General features: G+C 37.7%; 1 protein-coding gene across 1 annotated transcript; it reads left to right on the top strand.

Moving 5' to 3' along the window:
• Window positions 1–595: 595 nt before the first annotated feature.
• Window positions 596–21,539, top strand: FOLK (Phosphatidate cytidylyltransferase family protein). The gene is made up of 6 exons (XM_089164672.1): window positions 596–1,126; window positions 3,868–3,935; window positions 4,018–4,149; window positions 7,579–7,694; window positions 19,665–19,779; window positions 19,883–21,539. Exons 1-6 carry the CDS (start codon window positions 773–775, stop codon window positions 20,058–20,060), a joined length of 963 nt encoding a protein of 320 aa, XP_089020798.1. The 5' UTR covers window positions 596–772; the 3' UTR covers window positions 20,061–21,539.
• Window positions 21,540–22,595: the final 1,056 nt, after the last annotated feature.

The following is a 22,595-nucleotide window of genomic DNA, read 5'->3' as shown; positions in this document are numbered from 1 at the left end:
CTAGACATCAGACTTGCCAGATTTGAAAGAGAACGGAGAAGAGGCAGCACTCTCATACTCTTGCACATCAGCAATCTACTGATTGTGCTTTGGCAGTTCATTTGTAAACAAAAGAGGCATACTTATCAATGGCTTTAGGGGTTAGTTTCTCTCTGTCGGCATTTTTTTTTTGACTATTGCAGGCGGAGAATCGAAATCGGTGGTGATCCCAAAGAAGTTGAGCTTGGAAGGCTTCCCGACAGCTGCAATATTGTCGGTGGTGTTAATCTCTAGAGGTGAAGAATCGGTTGTGGTTGCAGCGACCTAAACGGCAAACCTCTCTGGCTCTCTTTGAACGAAACCATCCCTAAATATTAGCGATTGAGCAAAATTCGATGCGTTCGCTAAAATGCGTACCACCGAACTTTATTACATCACACTTTGGAGTCCCGATGATAAAAAATCAAGTCTTCCAAGTAAGAGATCAGAGTTTAAATCCGAGGTTGGAGCATAGCGGCAGCCCCACCTATCATATAATACCCTCCATATTTTATTTAAATTCCCATTTTAAATAGTTGTGGCGTTTTCCTGGATTTGGTACAGGTCACACAGTAAGTCTTGTTTTTTTTTTCGGTATAGGTCCGACAACCAAACTGTCTGCACATTTATTTTCAACTAATTTCATGAGGGAGACATCTGGAAACATCACATGGATCGAGGTTCCTCTGCTGGATTGAAAAAAATCACCATTTCCCGGATATCTAGGGTGTAGACAAACTAATCCACTCTTTTAATGGCTGCCAAGTTCAGTAACATATTAATTCCCCAAGTTCGGTTCTTCCTCGTTCAGTTCTTCCCCGTTCAGTTCTACCAATCGAACGTCAGCTCAGTTAACTTCATTCTTCTGAAGCCGAATAAACCCTCTGCTTCCGCCATTCCTTCCTGCATTATCTGCAACAATCTCAGATTACAATCCTACACCACAGCCATCCGAAGGGTTCGCCGGTGTCGAACTTCAGTTGCGGTATCTATGTTGCCGGAAAATCCGGTCACAAGAGACCTCTGCGTTGCAACCCTAACGGGCTGCGCTGCTCTCTCCCTGCTTCGATTTTGGGGGGAATTGGCGAAGAACGGGATCCTTGAGCAGGTTCTTATTTCTTACCTCTGTTTTTCAAAATTGAAACACTAGCTCAATTTTAGTGAATGAGGTTTAAATTGGGGTTTAAGACTGTGAGGTACTGAAATTTATGAAGTTGGATTTTAAGATTTCATTTCCCTGTTGTTGGACTTGTGGTTGACTTCATTGATTGATGTTGGTGTTAAGAGCTTCGCTGTTCTTGTCTGAATGTGCTAAATCAGTTCTTTTAAAACAACTAGTAACTCCACCTGATTACTCTCCTACTTCCAGATTTTTTGCTGCAGAATCCTCTTGCGTTATAAAACAAATAGTTACTCCACCTGTATTGAGGAATTGATTAGGAAGGATTAGTAAGAAACAGCAATTTGAATTCTCTTCTTGGTGGATATAGTTTCATTATTGTCTTTGGTGTCGTTTCCTTTCCTAGTTTTGGTAACAGGTGGCTACTTCATTTTATGCAATTACACGAGGATGAACGTAGCAAGGTTCTGGATGTGATATCTTCTTTTCTGTCTTTTGTCTTGGAAGCTAAGAGAGAGTAGGAGATGCTGCTAGGTGAAGACATATTTTTGATTGTCGATAGATTATTTTCTCATTATTACACCTACAACAACAACAAGAAGTCTTTTGTCCCATTAAATGGGGTCGGCTTCATGGATTGCAAAATGAATTCCAAAGAAAAAAAATATTTTGTTGACAAATAACTGAAATTTCACTGCTGTGTGGGAAATGTATAACTGAAAGAATCCCTAGGCCCAAGTCATAGATTTATTAGAAAACCCCAATCCAGAAACAGAAACATAACACAATCTATTTCTGCTCTGGTAATTCATGCCTGGCTACCAGTGACACCAAATCAAATGACGCATCGAGCGAGACCATTCTGTTCCATTGTGAATGAGAGACGTTTTCGACCAACATCTACTCATATCCATTTTTGGACCTTGGCTCCCACTAGAACAAACAAGGATTGGCTTAATTTTAGCCATATATTCTCTTGTTGACTAACTTGATGGGCTACCCATTTAACAATACATGACTGAACTGCAAGAATATTGATTTTACTAATTACTACAATGCAGACAGGGTTTCATGCAGAATGACTAATGTAACCCAGGGTCTGGGTTAGGTCTTCAGGATCTTCTAGATAGGAACCAGCCCAAAACTAGGTTTTCTCGGTGTTTCGGCTAGGGTAGAACAGGGGCTTAAGCTTGCTGCCCTTGAGGATTCAGGTCTTATTCTAAGGATTTTCAGGCTTCAAGGTATGAAGTTGAAGAAATTCTGGGATTTTCTGTTTCTCAGAATTCTGCCCCCAAAATAGGGGATCGAATGGAGTGAGGGTTTTTTTTTTTTGGGGGGGGGGGGGATGCACAAGGACTGGATGGGTTGAGGAAGGGTATGTAGGGTTGCAGGAAGGTGGAGGGGAAACCCAGGGAGCTGAAACAGAAAAGGGGAAGGGCTCTAGGGCTTGCGGGAGTGAGGGAGTGTGGGTTTTACTCTGTGAAAAACAGGGAAGAGGGCAGGGGAGTCTTGCAAGTGGGGGAAGAGGGTGAGGGAAGGCTGCGATGGTGGAGGGGGGCTTCAACTTACTTGGGGCTGTTATGTCTTGTGTGTGCACTGCTGTGAATGACTTGAAAAGAATAAAGATGCTGCTGGACTTGTTGAATTTCTGAATTACTCTCCAGCCCAGGCCATAAGGGTTTCGTTCCCCACGATCCAAGCCTCTGTTTAACTCAAGATATCCAATCTGCTTTATTCAGAAATAAAGAGGCTATTAATAGCCAATTATTAGACACTTTGACTCAACTTGAGATTCCCTATTTAATTGGGATCCAACAACTTCTTACTTGGACTTTAGGTTAAAAGATTCTTATTGAATAAGGACACAAATTTCAGAACTAACTCTAAGAGATAAGAGACTCAAATAACTGACTTCTAAATAGAAACAAACTTTAAAGGATAAGATCCCCTTTGGATAAAGATATTTATCTTATCCACAACTAATTAACTCAACATAACTTAAAAAGGACTATAACCCTCAAACTACAAACTCAAATAGAAAATCAAGAGTAGATCCAGGACCCTTGGATCGAGGTGATTCAGTTAAGACCCATATTGAGCCCTAACATGGGGGCTTGGAAAATGACCAACCCCTGGGGTAATTCAGCCAGTTTTAGGAAGCTTCTTTGGGTCTGGATTTTCAGGCCCAATTTTTTTTTTTTGGGGGGGGGGGGGGATGGGGTTTTTGTAATTATTAAGATCTTTTCCTTGTTGTACAACAACATATGTTGTTTTCTAAGAGACCAAAAAACATAAAAAAAATCCAACCATCACAAATGTGATGGTGCTAACCTTTTCTTATGGTTTTATTTTTTGATGGACTATAAGATTGTAGTGTTCAAGGAAAAACATTTGCATATTCCTAGGTCTCTAATGTTACCTACTATTGTTAGATTTCTGTAGAGGTGTATCAATTTTGGTTAATTTGTTGAGATCTAACTTCTAAGTACCAGTTTACATGCCCCAAAAGGAACTTCTCTATATGTATGTGATGGACAGGGGCTAGGCAATTAAATTTTAGAGGGAAAAGGGGGGGGGGGGGTGTGTGTGTGGAGGGAAGAGAGTGGGAGAGATGAAAAGAAGGCTTTTATCAGTACATTTTTTTTTCTTATATGAGAACTGTAGGTTTATTTTCTCATTTGTTTGTTTTATGCTATCTGAAGTTTCTCACTCTTTTTTATTTTCTATAGAAAATGTCACGGAAACTTGTGCATATAAGCGTAGGTCTGGTCTTCATGCTTTTCTGGCCACTGTTCAGGTAGGCTAACTGCTGAAGAGAAATTTCCCCATAATTTTCTCATGTATCTTCCTGATAAATCAGCTATATCCTTTCGCTACAGTTCTGGAAACCAGGCAGCAGTTCTAGCAGCTCTTGTACCTGGTGTAAATATTATAAAAATGCTTTTGATAGGACTTGGATTATGGAAAGATGAGGCCACTGTCAAGTCCATGAGCAGATATGGAGACTACAGGTAACAATTTATGAGCGATATTTTATGTCAGGATGTCTGCATGCCAAGTGTTGTTAATTTTACCTACCTATACTTGCTGCTCAAGTGCATGGTCAAGAAGTCTTCTGGTCCTACAGTTCTATGCAACAAACTAGGATCTGTGTACCGGGAATTGGCTTAATTGGGAACCACAAGCCCCTATCAATGTGTTGCATCGGCGCTTAGATGCGGTGATAATTAGGCAAGGGTTGTGGACGAGTGTGGGTAAAGAAGCTAATCCAAAAATGTAGGATTAGGTTGGCATCTTGGAACATAGGATCTTTAACAGGTAAGAGCTTAAAATTGATAGATATTATGAGGAAAAGAAGGATTAATATAGCTTGCATTCAAGAGACTAGATGGAAGGGTAAAAAAGCTAAAGAGTTGGATGACTTTAAACTTCGGTTTACTAGAGATTAATCTAATAAAAATGGAGTAGGTATAATAGTGGATAAAGATTTCAAAAATGATGTGGTGGATGTTAAAAGAGTAGGTGATAGGATTATTGTTATCATACTTGTAATGGAGAAAGAGTTCGTAAATATAATTTGTGCATATGCACCTCAAGTAGGATTGGATGAAAGTCTAAAGCTAGAATTTTGGAAGAATATTGATGGATTAATGCAAGGAATTTGTCAAGGAAAAAAGATTATCATAGGAGGTGATCTAAATGGACATATTGGAAAAGATCAAAGAGGCTATGAGAGTGTACATGGATGATATGGTTTTGGAGAGAGGAATGGGGAGTGGATCTCAATTTTAGATTTTGTTGTTGCTTTTGATCTATCTATTGTAAATACTTACTTAAAAGACAGAGAGGATAATTTAATTAACTTCAAAAGTGGACATCATAGAAGCCAAATAGATTTCCTCATAACTAGAAGGATGGATAGATTGTTGTGCAAGGATTGCAAGGTGACACCAGGGGAAAGCTTAACCGCACAACATAGACTTATGGTCTTGGATATGTGCCTAACCCCAAAAACTCATATAAGGTGCAAGGTTAACTATCTTAGGATAAGATGGTGCAACTTGAAAGGAGACTGCTTAAAATCTGTAGCTAATAAAGTAGTCAAACAAGGAAAGTGGAATTTTAAGGGGGATACTAATGCAATGTGGAATGAGATGGCTATGTGTATCAAGAAGGTGGCTAAAGATGTCCTAGGTGAATCAAAAGGAAAACTCCATTTCTATAAAGAGACTTGGTGGTGGGATAGTGAGGTTCAAGCTGCCGTTAAGAATAAGAAATCTAGTTTTAAGACATGAGAAAGAACTAAGGATGTTGAGGATCTTCAAAGGTATAGGTTGGATAGAAATGAAGCTAAGAAAATTGTGGGAAAAACAAGGGGAAAAGAAGTATGAAGAGTTATACAATAAGTTGGGCACGAAGGAAGGGGAAAAATCTATTTATAAGATAGTTAAGTTTAAAGATAGGAAGAATAGGGATATTGACCATGTTAGATGTATTAAAAATGGGGATGGTAAAGTACTAGTATGTGATGAGGACATTAAGAAAAGATGGAAAATCTATTTCTCTAGTCTATTAAACAAGCATACTTTAAGCACCTATGATTCAAATGATTACACCATTCACCAAGGCACCAAATTTTGAACTTATATATGGAGAATTTTGATGTCTAAAGTAAAGAAGCACTAGGGAGGATGAAACTCGGCAAACACAAGGTCCTGATGAATCCTAATAGAAGTATGGAAGAGCTTAGGAACCCATGGACTAGTTTGGTTGACTAAGTTGTTTAATAAGATTATGAGCATAGGAAAAATGCTAGATGAATGGAGGAGAAGCGTCGTGGTTTCAATTTACAAAAATAAAGGAGATATTCAAAGTTGTAATAACTATAGGGGTATTAAACTAATGAGCCATACTATGAAATTATAGGAAAGAGTAACTGAAACCCATTTAAGACACTTAACTACAATTACGGAGAATCAGTTTGGGTTTATGCCGGGAAGATCTACAACAGAGGCTATTTACCTAATTAGGAGACTTATGGAAAGGTATAGAGAATGTAGGAAAGACCTTCATATGGTATTTATTGACCTAAAAAAGGCTTATGATAGAGTTCCTAGGGCGTTAATTTGGCAAGTACTAGAGAAAATAAGTGTTGCAAGTAAATATGTAGACCTAGTTAAGGATATGTATGATGGTTTAGTGACAAGTGTAAGAATAGTGGGGGGGGGGACAAAGTAATGAATTCCCAATTATAGTTAGGCTACATTAAGGATAAACTTTTAGCCCATATCTATTTGCACTTGTAATGGATGAATTAAACAAAGACATTCAACATGAGGTCCCCTGATGTATGTTTTTTGCTAATGATATTGTACTAATAGATGAGACTTAAGTGGGGATTTATACCAAATTAGAATCATGAAGAGCAGCTTTGGAATCAAGAGGTTTTAAACTAAGTAGAATGAAGACAAAATATATAGTTTGTAACTTCAGTCATGATCGGACAGACGATGAGGTGGTGATACTTGACAATAAGGATATTCCTCATAGTGATTGTTTTAGGTACCTAGGTTCAATTATAAATAAAAGAGGTGATATAGAGGATGATGTTTCCCAAAGAATTAAAATAGGGTGGATGAAGTGGAGAGGTGCATCTAGGGTCTTGTGTGATTGGCGTATTCTATTAAAGCTTAAAGGAAAATTTTATAGGACCGTTGTTTGACTTCCTATGATGTACGGTGCAGTGTTGGGCTGTTAAAAAGAATCATATAGATGAACTTAGTGAAGCAGAAATGAGGATGCTAAGATGGATGAGTGGCAAAACTAGGAAGGATAAGATAATGAATGATCATATTAGAGTTGGTTTGGGAGTTGCTCCTATAAGTGATAAGCTTCGAGAAAGTCGTTTGAGGTGGCACAACCACATTCAACGGAGACCTATAAAGGCCCCTGTACGGAAAAGGATATAATCCAGATTGAAGGGACTAGAAGAGCTAGGGGTAGACCTAAGATAACCTTAAGAGAAGTGGTGAGAAAGGATATGCATAGCTTAGGCCTTGTATCTAGCATGGCCTCAAACATAACTGATTGAAAGGCAAGAATCCATGTAGCCGACCCCATTTAGTTGGGATAGGGCTTATTGTTGTTGTTGTTGAATCTTTTGATAGAATTTTTCTCTAGTTCTATTGATTAATCTTCATCCTGTGGAATGAAATGCTAAAGATTCGATGATCAGGTTGGTTTTCTTCATTGTTCCCCCCCCTCTTAGGTTGCCATTAGATGGTGACTTCTAACACCTTACTGTGCCAAGTGTGCTCTGTAAATAATGGTCTGGACAAAGGTCAACCTTTTCAGAATTTTGTCAATTTCTCAGGTTTTCTGACTGACAATAATTTAAAGTTCTCATATTGTAATTCCATTTTTCTTTTTGAGTGCCTTAGGGAACTTCTGAAGGGACCGCTATACTATGCTGCTACAATAACATTGGCTTGTGCAATTTATTGGCGAACTTCCCCCATATCAATTGCGGCAGTTTGCAATCTCTGTGCGGGAGATGGTACTACTATCAACTTCAACTCTTTGTAAGCTTAAGTATATTAACTCATCTTGGCTCGGATTTCAGTTAGTTTTAGCACCTTTATGAAATAACGAAGGATAAGGCTGAGTTGTTAGAATTATTGGAACACTGATACTTTCTGCACCAAAACCAAAGTTGTTCAACTTTTATGCATTAAGTAAGCTACCTAGTAATCTGCCAACCAATGTACTAAGTCAACAATTACTTGCCATTCCACGAATAGGAAGAAAGCATCAGCATATGTGGCTAATACAGATTATAGCCCACCAAAAAATTGTGCATGATTGGAGAAATCTCCTAATGAAAAATCAGTTCCTTAGATATACTTAACGAAAATTGGGTTAATTTTGGTGATTGGGAATATTGCATCACAGAAAATTATTTACTGTCACTTTTCTTTAGGAATATTTTGGAAGGTCAAAGCTAATTCTCTCACTGTGATCTTGGTGTTGTTTTAAAAGGTTTTTAAGTTTCCGTGACATTTCTAACATTTTAATTTAGTGTCTATTTGTGATGGGTATTTCAAAGTCTACCTAAATTGGTTGCCTTATCTTTTTTATTAGTATTTTGTTTATTTAGGAGAGGGATTAAGCAGTTAATTATCATCACATTAGGAATTGTAGACTTCTAGCAAGTCAGAACGTCAAAATTTATGTATAGAATTAGGAACTGGTCAAACCCTAGCCTTTTTCAGGGGAGTTTGAGGTTGCAATGCAGATCAAGTTGGGGAATTCTTTTGAGGGGATGCTGTCCAATATGAATGAATTCTGATGATTAGATATCTGGTATTTAGAACCTCAGCTCTCAGGCTTTTGGAGGGAATCTTGGGCTGAATGGATGTTAGGTTTCTAATGTTTGATTGGTACTGAAACTGAGATCAAGTGTAACACACTTATTTATCTATTTTTGTGTGTGGGTGTTTTTCCCCTTTTTTTTTTTTTTTTTTTTTTTTTTGGGGGGGGGGGGTGGATAATTTGTAGTTGAAGTTATGAAGAAAACTGGTGGCTCGGTTGGCTGGATTTGGGGGTTGAAGTTTCTACTTTCGCGGAAACTCAAATTCAGGTACTTCATGATTTCTTGGGGTTTTAATGGATGGATGAAGGGGATTCTCTGGTTCGACTTTGCAGCAGGGGTAAGGACATCCTCCAATGGTGATTTGGGACTATTCTAATTCAGGGCTCAGGAAACCTTCCTTTTTTTTGGCGGGTGGGTTGGGGGTTTGGTTTGGGATGGGGTGGGGAGGGGGTTGACTAGGCTTTGCAAATGATTAGGGTTCAAGGGGAAAACAGAAATCAAAGGGGGAAATGGGTTAGGGTTAGGGATTTGAAACACAGACTCAAACTTGAATGCACTGTAGTTGCAGCCCTTCAATGGCAGCAGCTTCAATGAGACTGAAACATGAAGAAGCCTTGCTGGAGGAAGTCAATTTTCAACCTTGTTGAAGGGAAGCTTGATTAGAACCTGCCAGGCTTCTCACCAGCAAGGAGTCAATTGCTCCAACCAATCCCCACAGCAGCTTTGACTTTAAAACAAAGACCATAAGCTTAGACTTTAAATGCCAAACAAACTAGAGACTTCTACTCAGGAGAGGAGGAGGAGGCAGCAGCAACAGCTTACATCAGTAACAGTAACGTAAGCATGAGACTTTTTGGTAGTACCGGTGAACCAGATGGCCGCGGCGATGGAATCTGGGACGGAGGACTCGCTTTAGTTTTCACATGAGGAGGGAATTTATTCTGGGGGGCAGGAGGGGGTGGGTTTGACTTAGCAGCCCTTCACACTTACTTATTGAAATGGAAAACCAACTAAAGCTGAAACGTGAATAACAGCTGAGCCTTGGATTAAAGAGGTTTAACTGAGGATCAGTGTGCTGTGAAGGAATGTGGGATGGAACCATCAGTAAGTTAATTATAACTAGTTTAATGTTTTGAAGGCGGGAATGAGGGGTAACAATATTCGAGTGTATGCCTCTAGTGGATTGAAGTTTTAGTCCAAGTTTGGGCTAAAACAGTGAAGCAAGTTTAGGTCCTGTTTTAGGCTTTAAGGAGATTTCTAGGGTTTGATGGAACTCTGTGATGATTGATGGTTAACGGCTGAAATTAGGATTGAGTGGTAGGGAGACTGGTGGAGGGTTTCAACCAAGTTCCAGTGATTTCTGTGGTAGGAAAATGATGTCCTGCTTCGGAGAATCTTAGGGCTTTTTATAGATAATGGATAAGGGAGTTCTTCTTGGACTTCTTGCCGGTGTAGATACTGATGAAGGGCTTTTAGGGCTTCTTCATGGACCTTCTTGCGGATGTAGTCTTTTGATCTGCAGCAACAACTTAACTAATTAGCTTAAGTATAGCAACACTCGCTTAATCAAATCGTGGGAGAGTTTTAGGTTGCTAAAGACATGCTGCAAAGTCATGTGACTTTTAAGCAAGGTTCGAAACTTGTCTTGAACTGCCATCCTGACCTGGTCAAGGTTATAGATATTTTGAGATCTTGCTGAGATGTCAGTGGGATCTTGCTGAGATCTCAGTGAGATAGTGCTCCTTTTTTCTTTTTTATTTTATTTTTAAAATTTTTAAAATTTTTAAAATTTTAAAATTTTTTATTATTATTTTTTTATTTTAATGTTTCGGAATGGTGTTTTGGTAGGCAAATGTCCATGGTCAGTTGTGAGCAAGGCTTAAAGTATCAGCCCATATCCAATTGTATCGGCCGATACGCATCATATTGTAGGGTTGCAATACGATACATATCTAAAATTTTGTTTTTCCGAATCATCTCTTGCGTATCTCAATTTATCGGCTAATACACACCGATACGGGGTGGTACATACCGATACGTCGCGATATATACCGATGCAACTTCTGTTCTCAGCTTCTTATCATAGTCGTTTACTTCTTCACCATATAAGTTCTCTCTTCTCTCCTTTTCCTTTTTCTTTGATTTAAGGGTCTACATTGCATTGAAGCTATTATTTTAATCCTTGTTTTTCAATTCTAGATCATGGGGTTTTGCTTTCATCTTCCCATTTTCTGCTGAAAATAAAAATTGATATGATTTTTAAGTGGTTCATATCATTAGGTGTGATGATTGACTTATTCAAATTATCTAAATGATTAGTTTATGTTGTTATTTGAAGAAATTATTGATCAGAAGGTTATCTTCATTCATAGTCCCCAATGGGATATTTATAGTTAAAATCTGAGTAAATCATATTTTGAGTAGGATAAGGAAATACAAAGCAAATAGAATGGAAAAACCAATCCTAGATATTAGAAAACCTAGTCTAACACAAAATATGAAATCAATATAAAGAATATAAGAAAACAAAAGATGTAACTAAAAGAGGAGTCTACTCCAATTAGGAAACCTTAATTATACTTCCAACATTCCCCCTCAAGTTAAGGCATGGATATCACACATGTCCAACTTGGCTAAAACAGTGGGGTAACAACTGCTAAAGTACAACAGCAAAAGTGAAACGTTAGATTTGTAGCAATGTTAGATCTCTAAAGGGAAAATTTGCCAAGGGACAATCTCCAAAGGTAAGGGAAAAATTGTCAAGATAAGTGCATAGGTCACGGTGACGAGGCGATGCGAGGCGGTTTTAGCTAGTTGGGGTGATGAGTCGACGAGGCGCCCTCCGAGACGCTTTTGAGGCGGTCGAGGCGTTTTAAGTGAAATTTTTACTTTTTAGTGTACATCTCATACACTAATTCATTATAAACATATCTTATATATAATAAAAAAACTAATATTAGCCATTTAGCCTACCTCAAGTCATCCAACATAGTAGGTCCTAAATAAATTTCAAGTATCATACTATCATTAACAAGAATCAAGATACGATAAAATGTAACTAAATAGTAAACACATAGATGCATGAGCAAAACAAATAAACACTAGACAACATACCTTCATTAAATGTCACCAACACTAGCACCACCTACAACTCCACGGCTCCACCTCCACCAGCACCTAGAACTCCACCTCTTCTACATTGTTGAGCTGTAGCCAAATATCTTCACAAGTAAAAGAAGAAAATGAAACAAAGCATATTATATCTAAATATAAAATTTTAAATATTTAAGCAAACAGTCCCACTTATATCTAAACTCTAAAGTCCAAATCCCAAATATACTAACACACTCATATCCAAAATTCCCAATAAAAATCCACAATCCATATCCAAAATTCCCAATAGAAAAGTATAAGTCAGCTAGTCATAATCATCATCAAGCAAATTGGTAGCAAGTGGGAGATCTTCTCGAACTTCTTGTTGCTCTAAAGAGGTAGACCTCAAACCAAAATCATTTGCAATGTTCTCATCATCATGCAAATCTTCCTCTTCTTCCATGTCTCCATCAGACTCAGAGTCATGTTCCTCAACCACCCTCTCCAAAGACCTGCGACGTGAGTAACATATATTGACTCCACCAGATGTTGATCCACTTGGTTGACATCTCCTCGGTCTAGTCTAGCCCTCAAGTGATGAAGATGCCCCTATAGCTCTATCAATAGTGCTCCAAGTAAGATCACCCTCAGGATGGACTAAATCATTAGGCTGATTAACCATCCACTCACTGCTCCAGTCAAGCTCATCAAGGAGTAGTGGATCATAATTTCTACTCTTTAATCGCCTTTCATCAAACCTTTCTTGAAGACGACAATTGTACTGAACAAAAGCTAGATCATTCAACCTTTCATGTTCTAGCCTATTCCTCTTCTTGGTGTGAATCTGAATTCATAAGCAATTGAAAAGAATCCCAAGTCATTCTTCTAAGTTTAAATTTAAAAGTGTCTTAAATACTTGAATCACTTAATACTTACAAACTCAAATGTGCTCCAATTCCGTTCACAACCAGAGGAAGAACAACAAAGGCCTAGTATCCTCCGTGCAACCTTTGTAAGCTCAAAAGCAATTCCTCCATATGTATCCCACCATGTAACTATAGTATTAAAAAAAAAAAGATTAACATAATAGGTGGAGTTACAAACCAAATAAGTATAACTAAAAATAATATATACAAGAAAAAACTTATGAGGACTCATAGTTGTACGCTGTCTGATAGCTATAGCTGTGGACAAAGGACCTCTACCTTCCTTGTAGTCACTTACCCAAGACAATATCTTATCTTGTTGATGTGCATCAGGCGCTAGTCTTCCAACAACTTCATTGAAAGAAGTTTGGAGAGAAGTGATCAACTCATAATCATCTACATCATCTAAGTTGTAGAACTTCCCAGGATTAAAAAAAAGGCTGCACCATATAGAGGTCTCTCCATCTGACACTCCCATTGCCTATCAATGATTTGTACGACTTTCTTCCAGAGTCGTTCTTTGCCTCCAAAATTGTCCTTTATTCTTCTCTTAGCCTCTTGCATGGCTACAAACACTTCAGGCAATGCGGGTCTTTCATTAGCATCCACAATCCTCAATACAATCATAAGAGGTTGTGATGCTCTAATACAATCCTCCACACCATGCCAAAATGCCGTAGAAAAAGTTGTTTCAGCTACTTTCTTCCCTGCTTGTCTTGGACAAATTGAAATTTGTCCACTCCTTAGAAATGAATAAGTGCCTTAAATCATCCTTGTGTTTCAATAAGCTTTGCAATGTCAAGAATGAAGTGGCAAACCTAGTCACTGCAGCCCTCACAAGATCCTTGCCATTTGTCTTCTGTCTCAAGGCCTCCAACAATCTTGTGTGCCTATAAATGAAAGTGGTAATTCTCTTCCCCTGAATTATCATTTTCTTATATTATTTCAAATTCCCAATGTCCTCTAGCATCAAATCAAGACAGTAGGTTGCACAAGGAGTCCAATATAATTTAGTCCTCTTCTCCATTAATAATGCCCCTGTTGCTTTGTAATTTGAGGCATTATCAGTCACCACTTGAAGTACATGCTCTTCCCCAATTTCTTCAACTTTGCTATCCAATAACTGAAAGAGCATGTTTGCATCTTGCACCTGGCTAGATGCATCACAGAACCAAGGAAGAATGTTCCCTCTGGACAATTGACAACAAAATTGATGAGATGCCTACCCTTTTTGTCAGTCCACCCATCAGACATGAGTGTGCATCCATACTTCCTCCAATACTTTTCATAATTTTTCCTCATCTCCATTGTTCTTTCTTTTGCACTCTTCAACAAAGGCACCTTGACTTCATGGTAACTTGGGGGCTTATACCCAGAACCATATTGTGCAATAGACTCGACCATCACCTCAAAGCTTTTAGCTTTAACTGCATTGAATGGAATGCCACACTGATACATCTAATCAGCAATGTGGTTATCCACTCGCTTCTTTTCTTCATGAGATCCCATTCTATTCAAGATGGTTCTTTAAGTGGCACCCTTAGCCTTCCTTTCTTCAACAAGTTCTTCAGGAGTGTGTCTAACATGCATATCCATGGGACCCCTTCCTGGTGCCTTATTAAGGGCACTTTTCAGTCTCTTTGATGCAGTCCCAGAGCTTGGTATCTTGGAGCACACCTCAACCTCAGACCCTACACTAGGTAATGTACTTCCTCCACTAGAGGGCCTAGAGGCAGGAGTAAGATGTTCTTCTCCAATTTGAATGTCATCATACTCCTCATTATCCAAATCAGTAACAACAGCCCTCTTTTTATTTTTCACCAACACTACATTCATCTCTTGGGCAATTGCTGCAGTGGTCTTGGTGCACTTCACAACATCCCCATATCCACCCACTAGATGTTGCTTCAATTCCTCCTTTAAAGTTTCTGTTGCACAAACTGCATCTGACTGTATTCCTATTAGCAACATCTGACCAATACCCATATTTCCACCTTGAGTCTTAGTATAGAACGGATTTTGCACTCAAATCTTGGTACTCGACTATAGGCTCTTAAAAATGGTCTATTACAATGTAAAGCTGCCCAACACACATATATTGCAACTCTAGGCCTATGCTTAAGAAGTGAAGCCTAATTTGTTGGTGGATCTACATCAATTCACTATCTTTTTCATGAGCAAGCTTTTAGTTGGCTTGTTCAAGTCCACTTTGGATGAACTAGAACCAGAGAAAATAAACTGTTCAGCTGTGGAACCAATGTGTATATATCTCACTGGTCTTCAACTTATATTTATAAGAAAACAATATTATGTTACAAGGATTCGGGCTTAGACTAGGACACTACCAATAAGAATGAAGAATACATATGATAACTAAAGAAGGCATTCCATGATACCCCTTCATAGAAAGGTCTACCACAAGTTACGACTAGCTTCTATGCTCCCCTTCAAGTTGCATATAAATCATCCATGCCTAGGTTGAAACAAAACCACCAACAAACTGGATTAGAATGATACTTGATTAGATGAAACAAATGGAGTGAATCAAATTCTTTATTACAGCATCCCCCAAAAAGTGACAATTAGTCTCAATGTGTGTGGTGGGCTCATGAAACACTGTATTATGTCTTCAGTTTTATGCTAGGAAGATGTACCAACGGAAGTTTTTTTACTTTATTAGGAGACTTATGGAAAAGTGTAATGAGTGTAAGAAAGATCTTCATATGCTCTTTGTTGACCTTGAAAAAGCTTATGATAGAGTCCCTAGAGAGTTAATTTGGCAAGTACTAGAGAAGAGAAATGTTGCAAGTAAATATGTGCACATACTTAAAGATATCTATGATGATTCAACAACAAGTGTAAGAATGGTGGGGAGATGAAGTGGTGAATTTTCGTTTAGTGTTAGCCTACATCAAGAATCATCTTTAACTTTAATCTCATATTTATTTGCAGTTATAATGGATGATTTAACCAAAGACACTGAAGATTAGGTTCCTTGGTGCTTGCTTTTTGCTAATGATATTGTTTTGATAGATGAGACACAAGCAAGGATTGATACCAAGTTAGAATCACAAAGAAGAACTTCGGAATAAAAAAACTTTAAAGTAAGTAGAATGAAGATGGAATATCTAGTGTGTAACTTTGGTTGTGGTCAGATGGATGATGAGATGGTGAAACTTGATGAGAAAGAGATTCCATAATGTGGTTATTTTAGATACCTTGGTTCAATCATAAGCAAATAAGGTCATAGATGTTCCCCAACCAATCAAAATTGGGTGGATGAAGTGGAGAGGTACGTTTAGGGTTTGTGGTGATCAACATATTCCTTTAACACTCAGAAGGAAAATTCTATAGGACTTTTGTATGAGCAGCTATGGTGTGTGGTGATGAATGTTGGTTGGTAAGAAGCATCATCATATAGATAAACTTTGTGTAACAAATTGATGATCCTAAAGTGGAAAAATAGGAAGGATAAGGTAAGGAGATCATATTAGAGCTAGTTTGGAGTAGCTCTAAAAAATGATAAACTATGAGAAAAGCGATTGAGGTGACATCACTGGCATGACCATGTTCAACGAAGGCCTTTAAGTGCTCTAGTACGGAGAGTTGATTTAATCCATATCAAAGTAACTAGAAGAGTTGGGGCAGACCTATAATAACATTAGGAGACGTCGTGGGAAAGGATGCTAAGGTGGATGCGTGGCAAAAGAGGAGGGCTAAAGTAAGGAATGATCATATTGGAGCTGGTCTGAAATAGTTCTCAAAAGTGATAAGCTACGAGAAAGTCAATTGAGGTGGCATCACTGGCATGACCATGTTCTTTAATCCAAATCAAAGGAACTAGAAGAGCTAGGGGCAAACCTAGAATAACCTTTGGAGACGTTGTGGGAAAGGATATTCACTATTTGGCCTTATATCTAGTATTGTCTCAAGTAGAGCTGATTAGAAGGCACGGATCCATGTATCTGAGTGAATTTTGTTGGGATAAGGCTTGTTCTTGTTAAATATAGCATCTGACTGCCACAAGACATCTTCATGGGTAGAGTAATGGGAAACCTCAACTCATTATTGAACCCATAAAGAAGTGACTACAACCACATAATTCAGTTATAGTATGGGCAATACTCAGCCTTAGCACTTGATCGAGCCACAATAGTCTGATGCTTACCGCGCTGAGAACTAGGTTGCTGCTTTCTCCTGGGGGGAAAAATTACTAACTAGATTGCTGCCGATGAAGGTGCTATAGCCCATGGTTGATCCCCTACTACAATCAGCACCAGAGTGCCCTACCAGATTAATGTTGTGGTGTGGATGATAAATGAGCCCCCCTCTTGGAGCTCTGCCATTCCAGGATTCAAGTACATGTGATTAGATTAAGAGCAGAGAAGAAGAAGAAGGAACAAGCTATCACAAGAAAAAGGGGTAGCCTGTGATTCACTGATCTTTCTATCACAGGCCCTCAATTTATATTATCAATTACTGTTAAAAGTCCGTTCTGCCCTTACTTAAGTGATGGCAGAAATACAATAATGAAACAATTTGAATAAACCTAAACTAATAAGGAGATGGCAAGGACAGATTTGCCCTTGCAGTTGCCAACAGGACTAGGAGTCCTGAATATTGCAGAACTTCAACAATATGAATAAGCTGTTTCTAAATGAACCTTCCTCGGTGTTTGCATGAATTGACTAATGACACCCACAGCCACAATTGTCAAGGCATTGCTTAGGCGCCAGTGCCCATGCTTTTTATTGTTGCCTAGTGTTGTAGTGAAAATGTACTTGGAGCTCCCTGGTTTGTTCCTGATCCGGGTCCGGTTCTTGAGACCAAAACAATGGTGGACGTGGGCCGCCTCTGGGGATGGAAAGCCACCTCCAATGATTAAGTCAATTCAGGTAAGAAAACCAGAGTTTCTCCCTTGATGAATAAATGCTCAAGGAGATGGGGAAGAGAATGTTCTTCAGGAGTAATTGTAGGAGAGTAATGGCTGGAGCATTCAAGTCTTACCGTTGTTCATGCATAGTGATGATTTATATAGCTGGTCCATACCTAAAGAGATAGTGGATGCTTCTTAACCCTACGATGTTCGTCTGATGAGATGAAGGGTGGAGGTGGCTTCTTGGAGAGGCTTGCTCAGCAAGTTGAACTGTGTGATTTTCACGACAGCTGGAGTTCTTGTTGGTGAATCAAGTGGTCAGCATCAGGTTGATCTTGATGTGACACCAACCTACAGTTGGGGGGACAAAAGGTGTAGATGCAATACTCGAGGCAGGCTTTGGACGAATGAGAAGCTTCCTCACTAGCAATGAGCATTTAATGATTCTCAGTGCATTCAATGCTGAATTAAATGTTGTGATTGACGTCTGGATAAGGATACGCCGAATCCCTATCTACGCTACTTTTGCCAGGAAGTCGCACGAGGACAACTGTGTCTGTGTGTCACTACTTGGTCTTCTTTGCAGCTTCTTAGCTAGTATCTCTTCCGAGGAGTGCCAAGTCTGATAAACACCAGATGAATCAAGTTGGGCCAGATTTGAACCCTTTGCTTGGTCCAAATGATTTGCTCTGGTTCATTGGCTTGAACCATGATGACCATAACACCTAGTTAACTGGCATCTTATTGCAAGGTGCGTTGAACTGGTTTTTATTGGTCTGTTGGTCGTAATTTACACCAAATATTCTTCAACTAAATGATTTCCTATTTGTAGTATCATTTACCCAAAATATTAGTCATAAAAATAAGCAAATACCCCCATCTGAGTCTGATAAAAGTAGTTAAATAAATCAGATTTCAAAAAGGAGGGAAAAAATGGGCACCCAGTTCAAGAACAAAATTGGATTCCATCGGTAGATGAAATTTTCAACTCTTTAGTACTGGGTTTTTTTCTTAAGACTAAAAATTGCATAAAAGTTTAGTTTGGTAAATTAGCTAAAAACTATAAGTTCTGTAAAATATTCATTTATTTTGATAACTGAAAAAAGTAATTTCAATTTGGCTAATTTTGAGTTTTGACAGCATTCATGTAAACGAAATAAGGTTTGTCAGGCCATAGCTTCTTCAATATGAATTGAAATTAGGCAGTCGTGGATATGTCGAAAAGTTGTTTTTGTGTTCTATCTAATACAAAAAGGTCTCATGAAAAGTTAAAGCAACTGACCGGTCAAACTTAAACATATTTATATGCTATATTGCTAGACACTCTTGTTGAATTTTTTTCTTATATAATTTTTATTATCTTATTTATGCCAAAGGAAACTATAATATGATAAGGAAAACTAAAATGTTTTGTTTGCTGTGGCAACGCATTGCAGCTGCCCTGTTCCCAAGGGTGCTTTTGAAGGCCTTTAAAGCCTTGGTATCCCTGCCTTAATGATAACTGTGTGCACCAAAAAGAAATATCAGGGCTGATAATGGTTAAATAAGTTGGACAACTAATCCCTAGTATCAGTAAAGATCATCAAACAGATCACCAGCATTAGTTCCAAACTTTTGATGTCGGTGTATGGGTGTAACAACTGGCTAACAGGGTAGCATACCACTTCTAGTTAAAAAGATTTGAAACATATTTCTGTTCAGGCCATAAGTTGATTACTTTCTTTCAAGGAATTTCAGCAACAAGAAAGTAATCAAAAACACTGAAATCATTTATTTGGAAGTGCCGACATAGAAAAGTCTTTTTCACCCCTCAATTACCAGTAGTATCGTTACTCGATACAGTAATGTACCACACTTAATGTTTCCCCCTCTACCCAACAGTTGGAACTACTACATCATCTTGCCATACATTGTAGAATTACATGGCCTGACAAAGAAAGTTTTTCTAGTTGGACCATTTAGTGGTGATTTTCCCTTTATGAGTTGTCTCTCCTTTTCAGCTAGATATCCTATGATCACTGCTTTCTTGAGTTCCAAGTTCTAACCGTCTATTTCCGTCCCTCATTTCCTTTCATTTTTGGTCTTCTTATTCTTTGTCACCTCTTGCACCTGTCTTTCCATTTCTATAACTACTTTTGTGACTGTCAAAACAAAAATGAAACACTTTGCTCATACGTGTGTTGAGTTAATGCAAAATTCTTTGGATTTGTCCACCATTTTGGGTTACTATTGGTATTGGTATTGGTATATTCATTTCAGGTTTAGCTGACATAGTAGGTAGGCGGTTTGGAAACCTGAAGCTTCCCTACAACAGAAGCAAGTCCTATGCTGGGAGCATTGCAATGGGAATTGCTGGTTTCATAGCCTCTATCATGTAATTTGCTAATTGTTTGATTACACTTTTCTACAACTCCGTTCCTTCAATTCCCATATGGTGACTATCTGATGGTTGCATTGTTTGGTAAACTTTGCTACAGGTATATGCACTACTTTTCCCTGTTTGGATTAATTCAGGAAGGTTGGGAAATGGTTTTTGGCTTTCTCGTCGTGTCTCTGCTAACAGCAGTAGTGGAATCACTTCCAATTAGTTCAGAGCTTGATGACAACCTCACAGTCCCTTTAACTTCAATATTTATTGGAAGCCTTATATTTTAATGCCTGGAGCTGGGAAAATTGGAGTTTGATCCATTGAATGGAGTACTCCCAATTCTTATGTGTTTTTAAAACATATTCTTGACAAAACATATTCCTGTGTCACTATATCAGCTAGGGTGGTTAGAATTTTCTATGAAAGAAATTGTCCTTGATTCCAAAATCATCATGCATCAGGATGTACTAAAAGTAATTCTACCAAAAGAAAAAAGAGAGGATGTACTAAAGTAATTAAGCTGCCACTTTGGTCAGGCTCCTGTAAACATCAGTCCCCACCGTTCCCCTAGACCAATTATTGTTATCTTTCACCTGATGTAGGGCATGGTGAAGCATCAAAATCTTTTTTTTTTTTTTTTTTGATCGAAGAAAAAAAGTTACTATTAATTAAACGTCCAGAACACACCTACAGCCATAGGATAATAGTCTATTACAGTCATCCGTTAGATTAGTTGCTGAAAAAGCTAATTGTTCAAAGTAGATTTGGAGAATAGAGTTTGGGAAAGTGCCATATTTAACTGTCTTTTTGTTGTGGTGAAGCATCAAAATGTTGATCACCTCTCTCTCTCTCTCCCCTTAAAACGAATCTACTCATTAAAACAGCTCCTCCTTTTGGAACAGGGTCTTTCACAGGGTCACTTTTTACAAGAATGGACAGAATGAGAACCTTCAAATCTACCCTCAGTAGAGCATGTGAGAATCATGGTACAAATTTCGGTCGAAACGAAACTCATGAGGACCGAAAAAAAAGTCCTCAGTTTCAATCGAAACTGTCAAAATTTCGTTGAAACTTGTCGAAACTTCGAAACCTGTCAAAACTTGGTTCAACCCAATTGGACCAGCTAGTTCATGAGAAGAAAAAAATTCTCTAATTTCATGGGAAACATGGGAAATTTCTTGGAAAATTGGAAAATTTCGTGGAAATCTAAGACTTATTCTTGTAAATTTTGTAGTTTTTCCAAATTTTTAATTTCTTTTGTTTATTTCATGTTTTCCCAAATACCACAACAAATACCCCATCTATTAGGACTTCCTTATCCAAATTTCCTATTCCTTCAGATTGGTTATCTTAAGCATGTTGATGACCAGACTCATAAAGTTACAGTTGTCAATTACCTTGACAACAATAGGTATAAAATGTCATGAGATGTCTATGTTTGTTGGTTAGACAAGTGGATGTTATAAGCATAGTACTATTCATCTCACAGGATGGATCTATTTTTGGCACTCCTTTTGGCACTAAGTTGTACTTTCCTTTTATTGTCATGTATTTTGAAGTTAAAAATTATATATTGAATGTTATGCACTTCAGTAGTCAAGTTTATAGTGTACTTTTTGCACAACTCTACATTGATGTTATGTACATTGAATGACATATTTACATTGATGTTTTTAGTAAAATATAGCCAATGTGTTTTTTATACTCTAATTGGCTTAAATACAAAGTCCCACCCTAAACTACTCCTTAAAACCTGAACTTGAGTTTCCCACTTAGGTTTCCCATTTTCACATAGTCGAAACTTGAGTTTCTCTCGAATTTTTTTTCTATGGTGAGAACATAACTTATTCCAAGCTTTGGTCATTCATTTATCTCAAGGAGTATATTAACATGCATTCTCTGAACTTACATGATATCGAAGAGTATTTCTTGTGGGTAAGACTGGAGGAGATATGAATTCTTTCTGTAACTTTTGGGTGAAAGTTTGGAGTTCACTTAGAGTTCCTCTTTTCTAATGTTGTGATATCTATAGAAAGATTGAGGCACCGGCTTATCGGATATTGAGTGTGGGGAGATTCTGCAAGCCAAGTCAATGGCAGTGCTGAGAATAGTGCCATTTTCGTAAGGTCACTATGGTTAGAGCAGAAAATTATAGCTCCATAGGAGAGAGAAAATAATCAGGAATCTTCGCACCAATAAACAAAAAGGGTGGAAAAATAGAACTTCCTCATAGCTTAGGCTCTTTTTGGTATCAATTTTCATTCTCTATTATGCTTATTTAAAAGAAATAAGTACAAGAATTTATTATTGGTCAATAATGAAAAATGGTTTTGTAAAAAATAAATTATGGAATGAAAAATAAGTTTGGTATGTCAAAATAAAAAATTGTTAGAAAATGATAGTTAACAAGTGAGAAAAGAGAAAGAGAAAAAAAAATTATAGTTTTTTATGAAAAAATGTGTATTGATTATTTTACTCACACCTTAACTATACAATTTTAAAAGTAAACCTTTGTATAAATGAAGAGAAAGAAATTTTCACCATAATCCATAATAGACAAAAGGTCTATTATGGATTTTGGAGACTTTTCTATTATTTTGAATAAAAACAAAATTGATAATAGATACCAAACAATTTAAAATAATAAAAATTCCCATAATTAAAAATGATAATTGATACAAAAATAGAAAAAACATATTTTTTATTATTTTAAATTGTTTGGCATCTATTATCAATTTTATTTTTATTTAAAATAATAGAAAAACCTCTAAAATTCATAATAGACTATCAATAATCTGATATCCATCACATTCAGTCACAAA

Source organism: Hakea prostrata, chromosome 8 (genome assembly GCF_041222555.1).
Source record: "Hakea prostrata isolate BN-2017 chromosome 8, UWA_Hpros_2, whole genome shotgun sequence".
NCBI lineage: Eukaryota > Viridiplantae > Streptophyta > Magnoliopsida > Proteales > Proteaceae > Hakea > Hakea prostrata.
The sequence above is the reverse complement of the archived record's forward strand: the minus strand, read 5'-3'. Positions and strand labels throughout refer to the sequence as shown.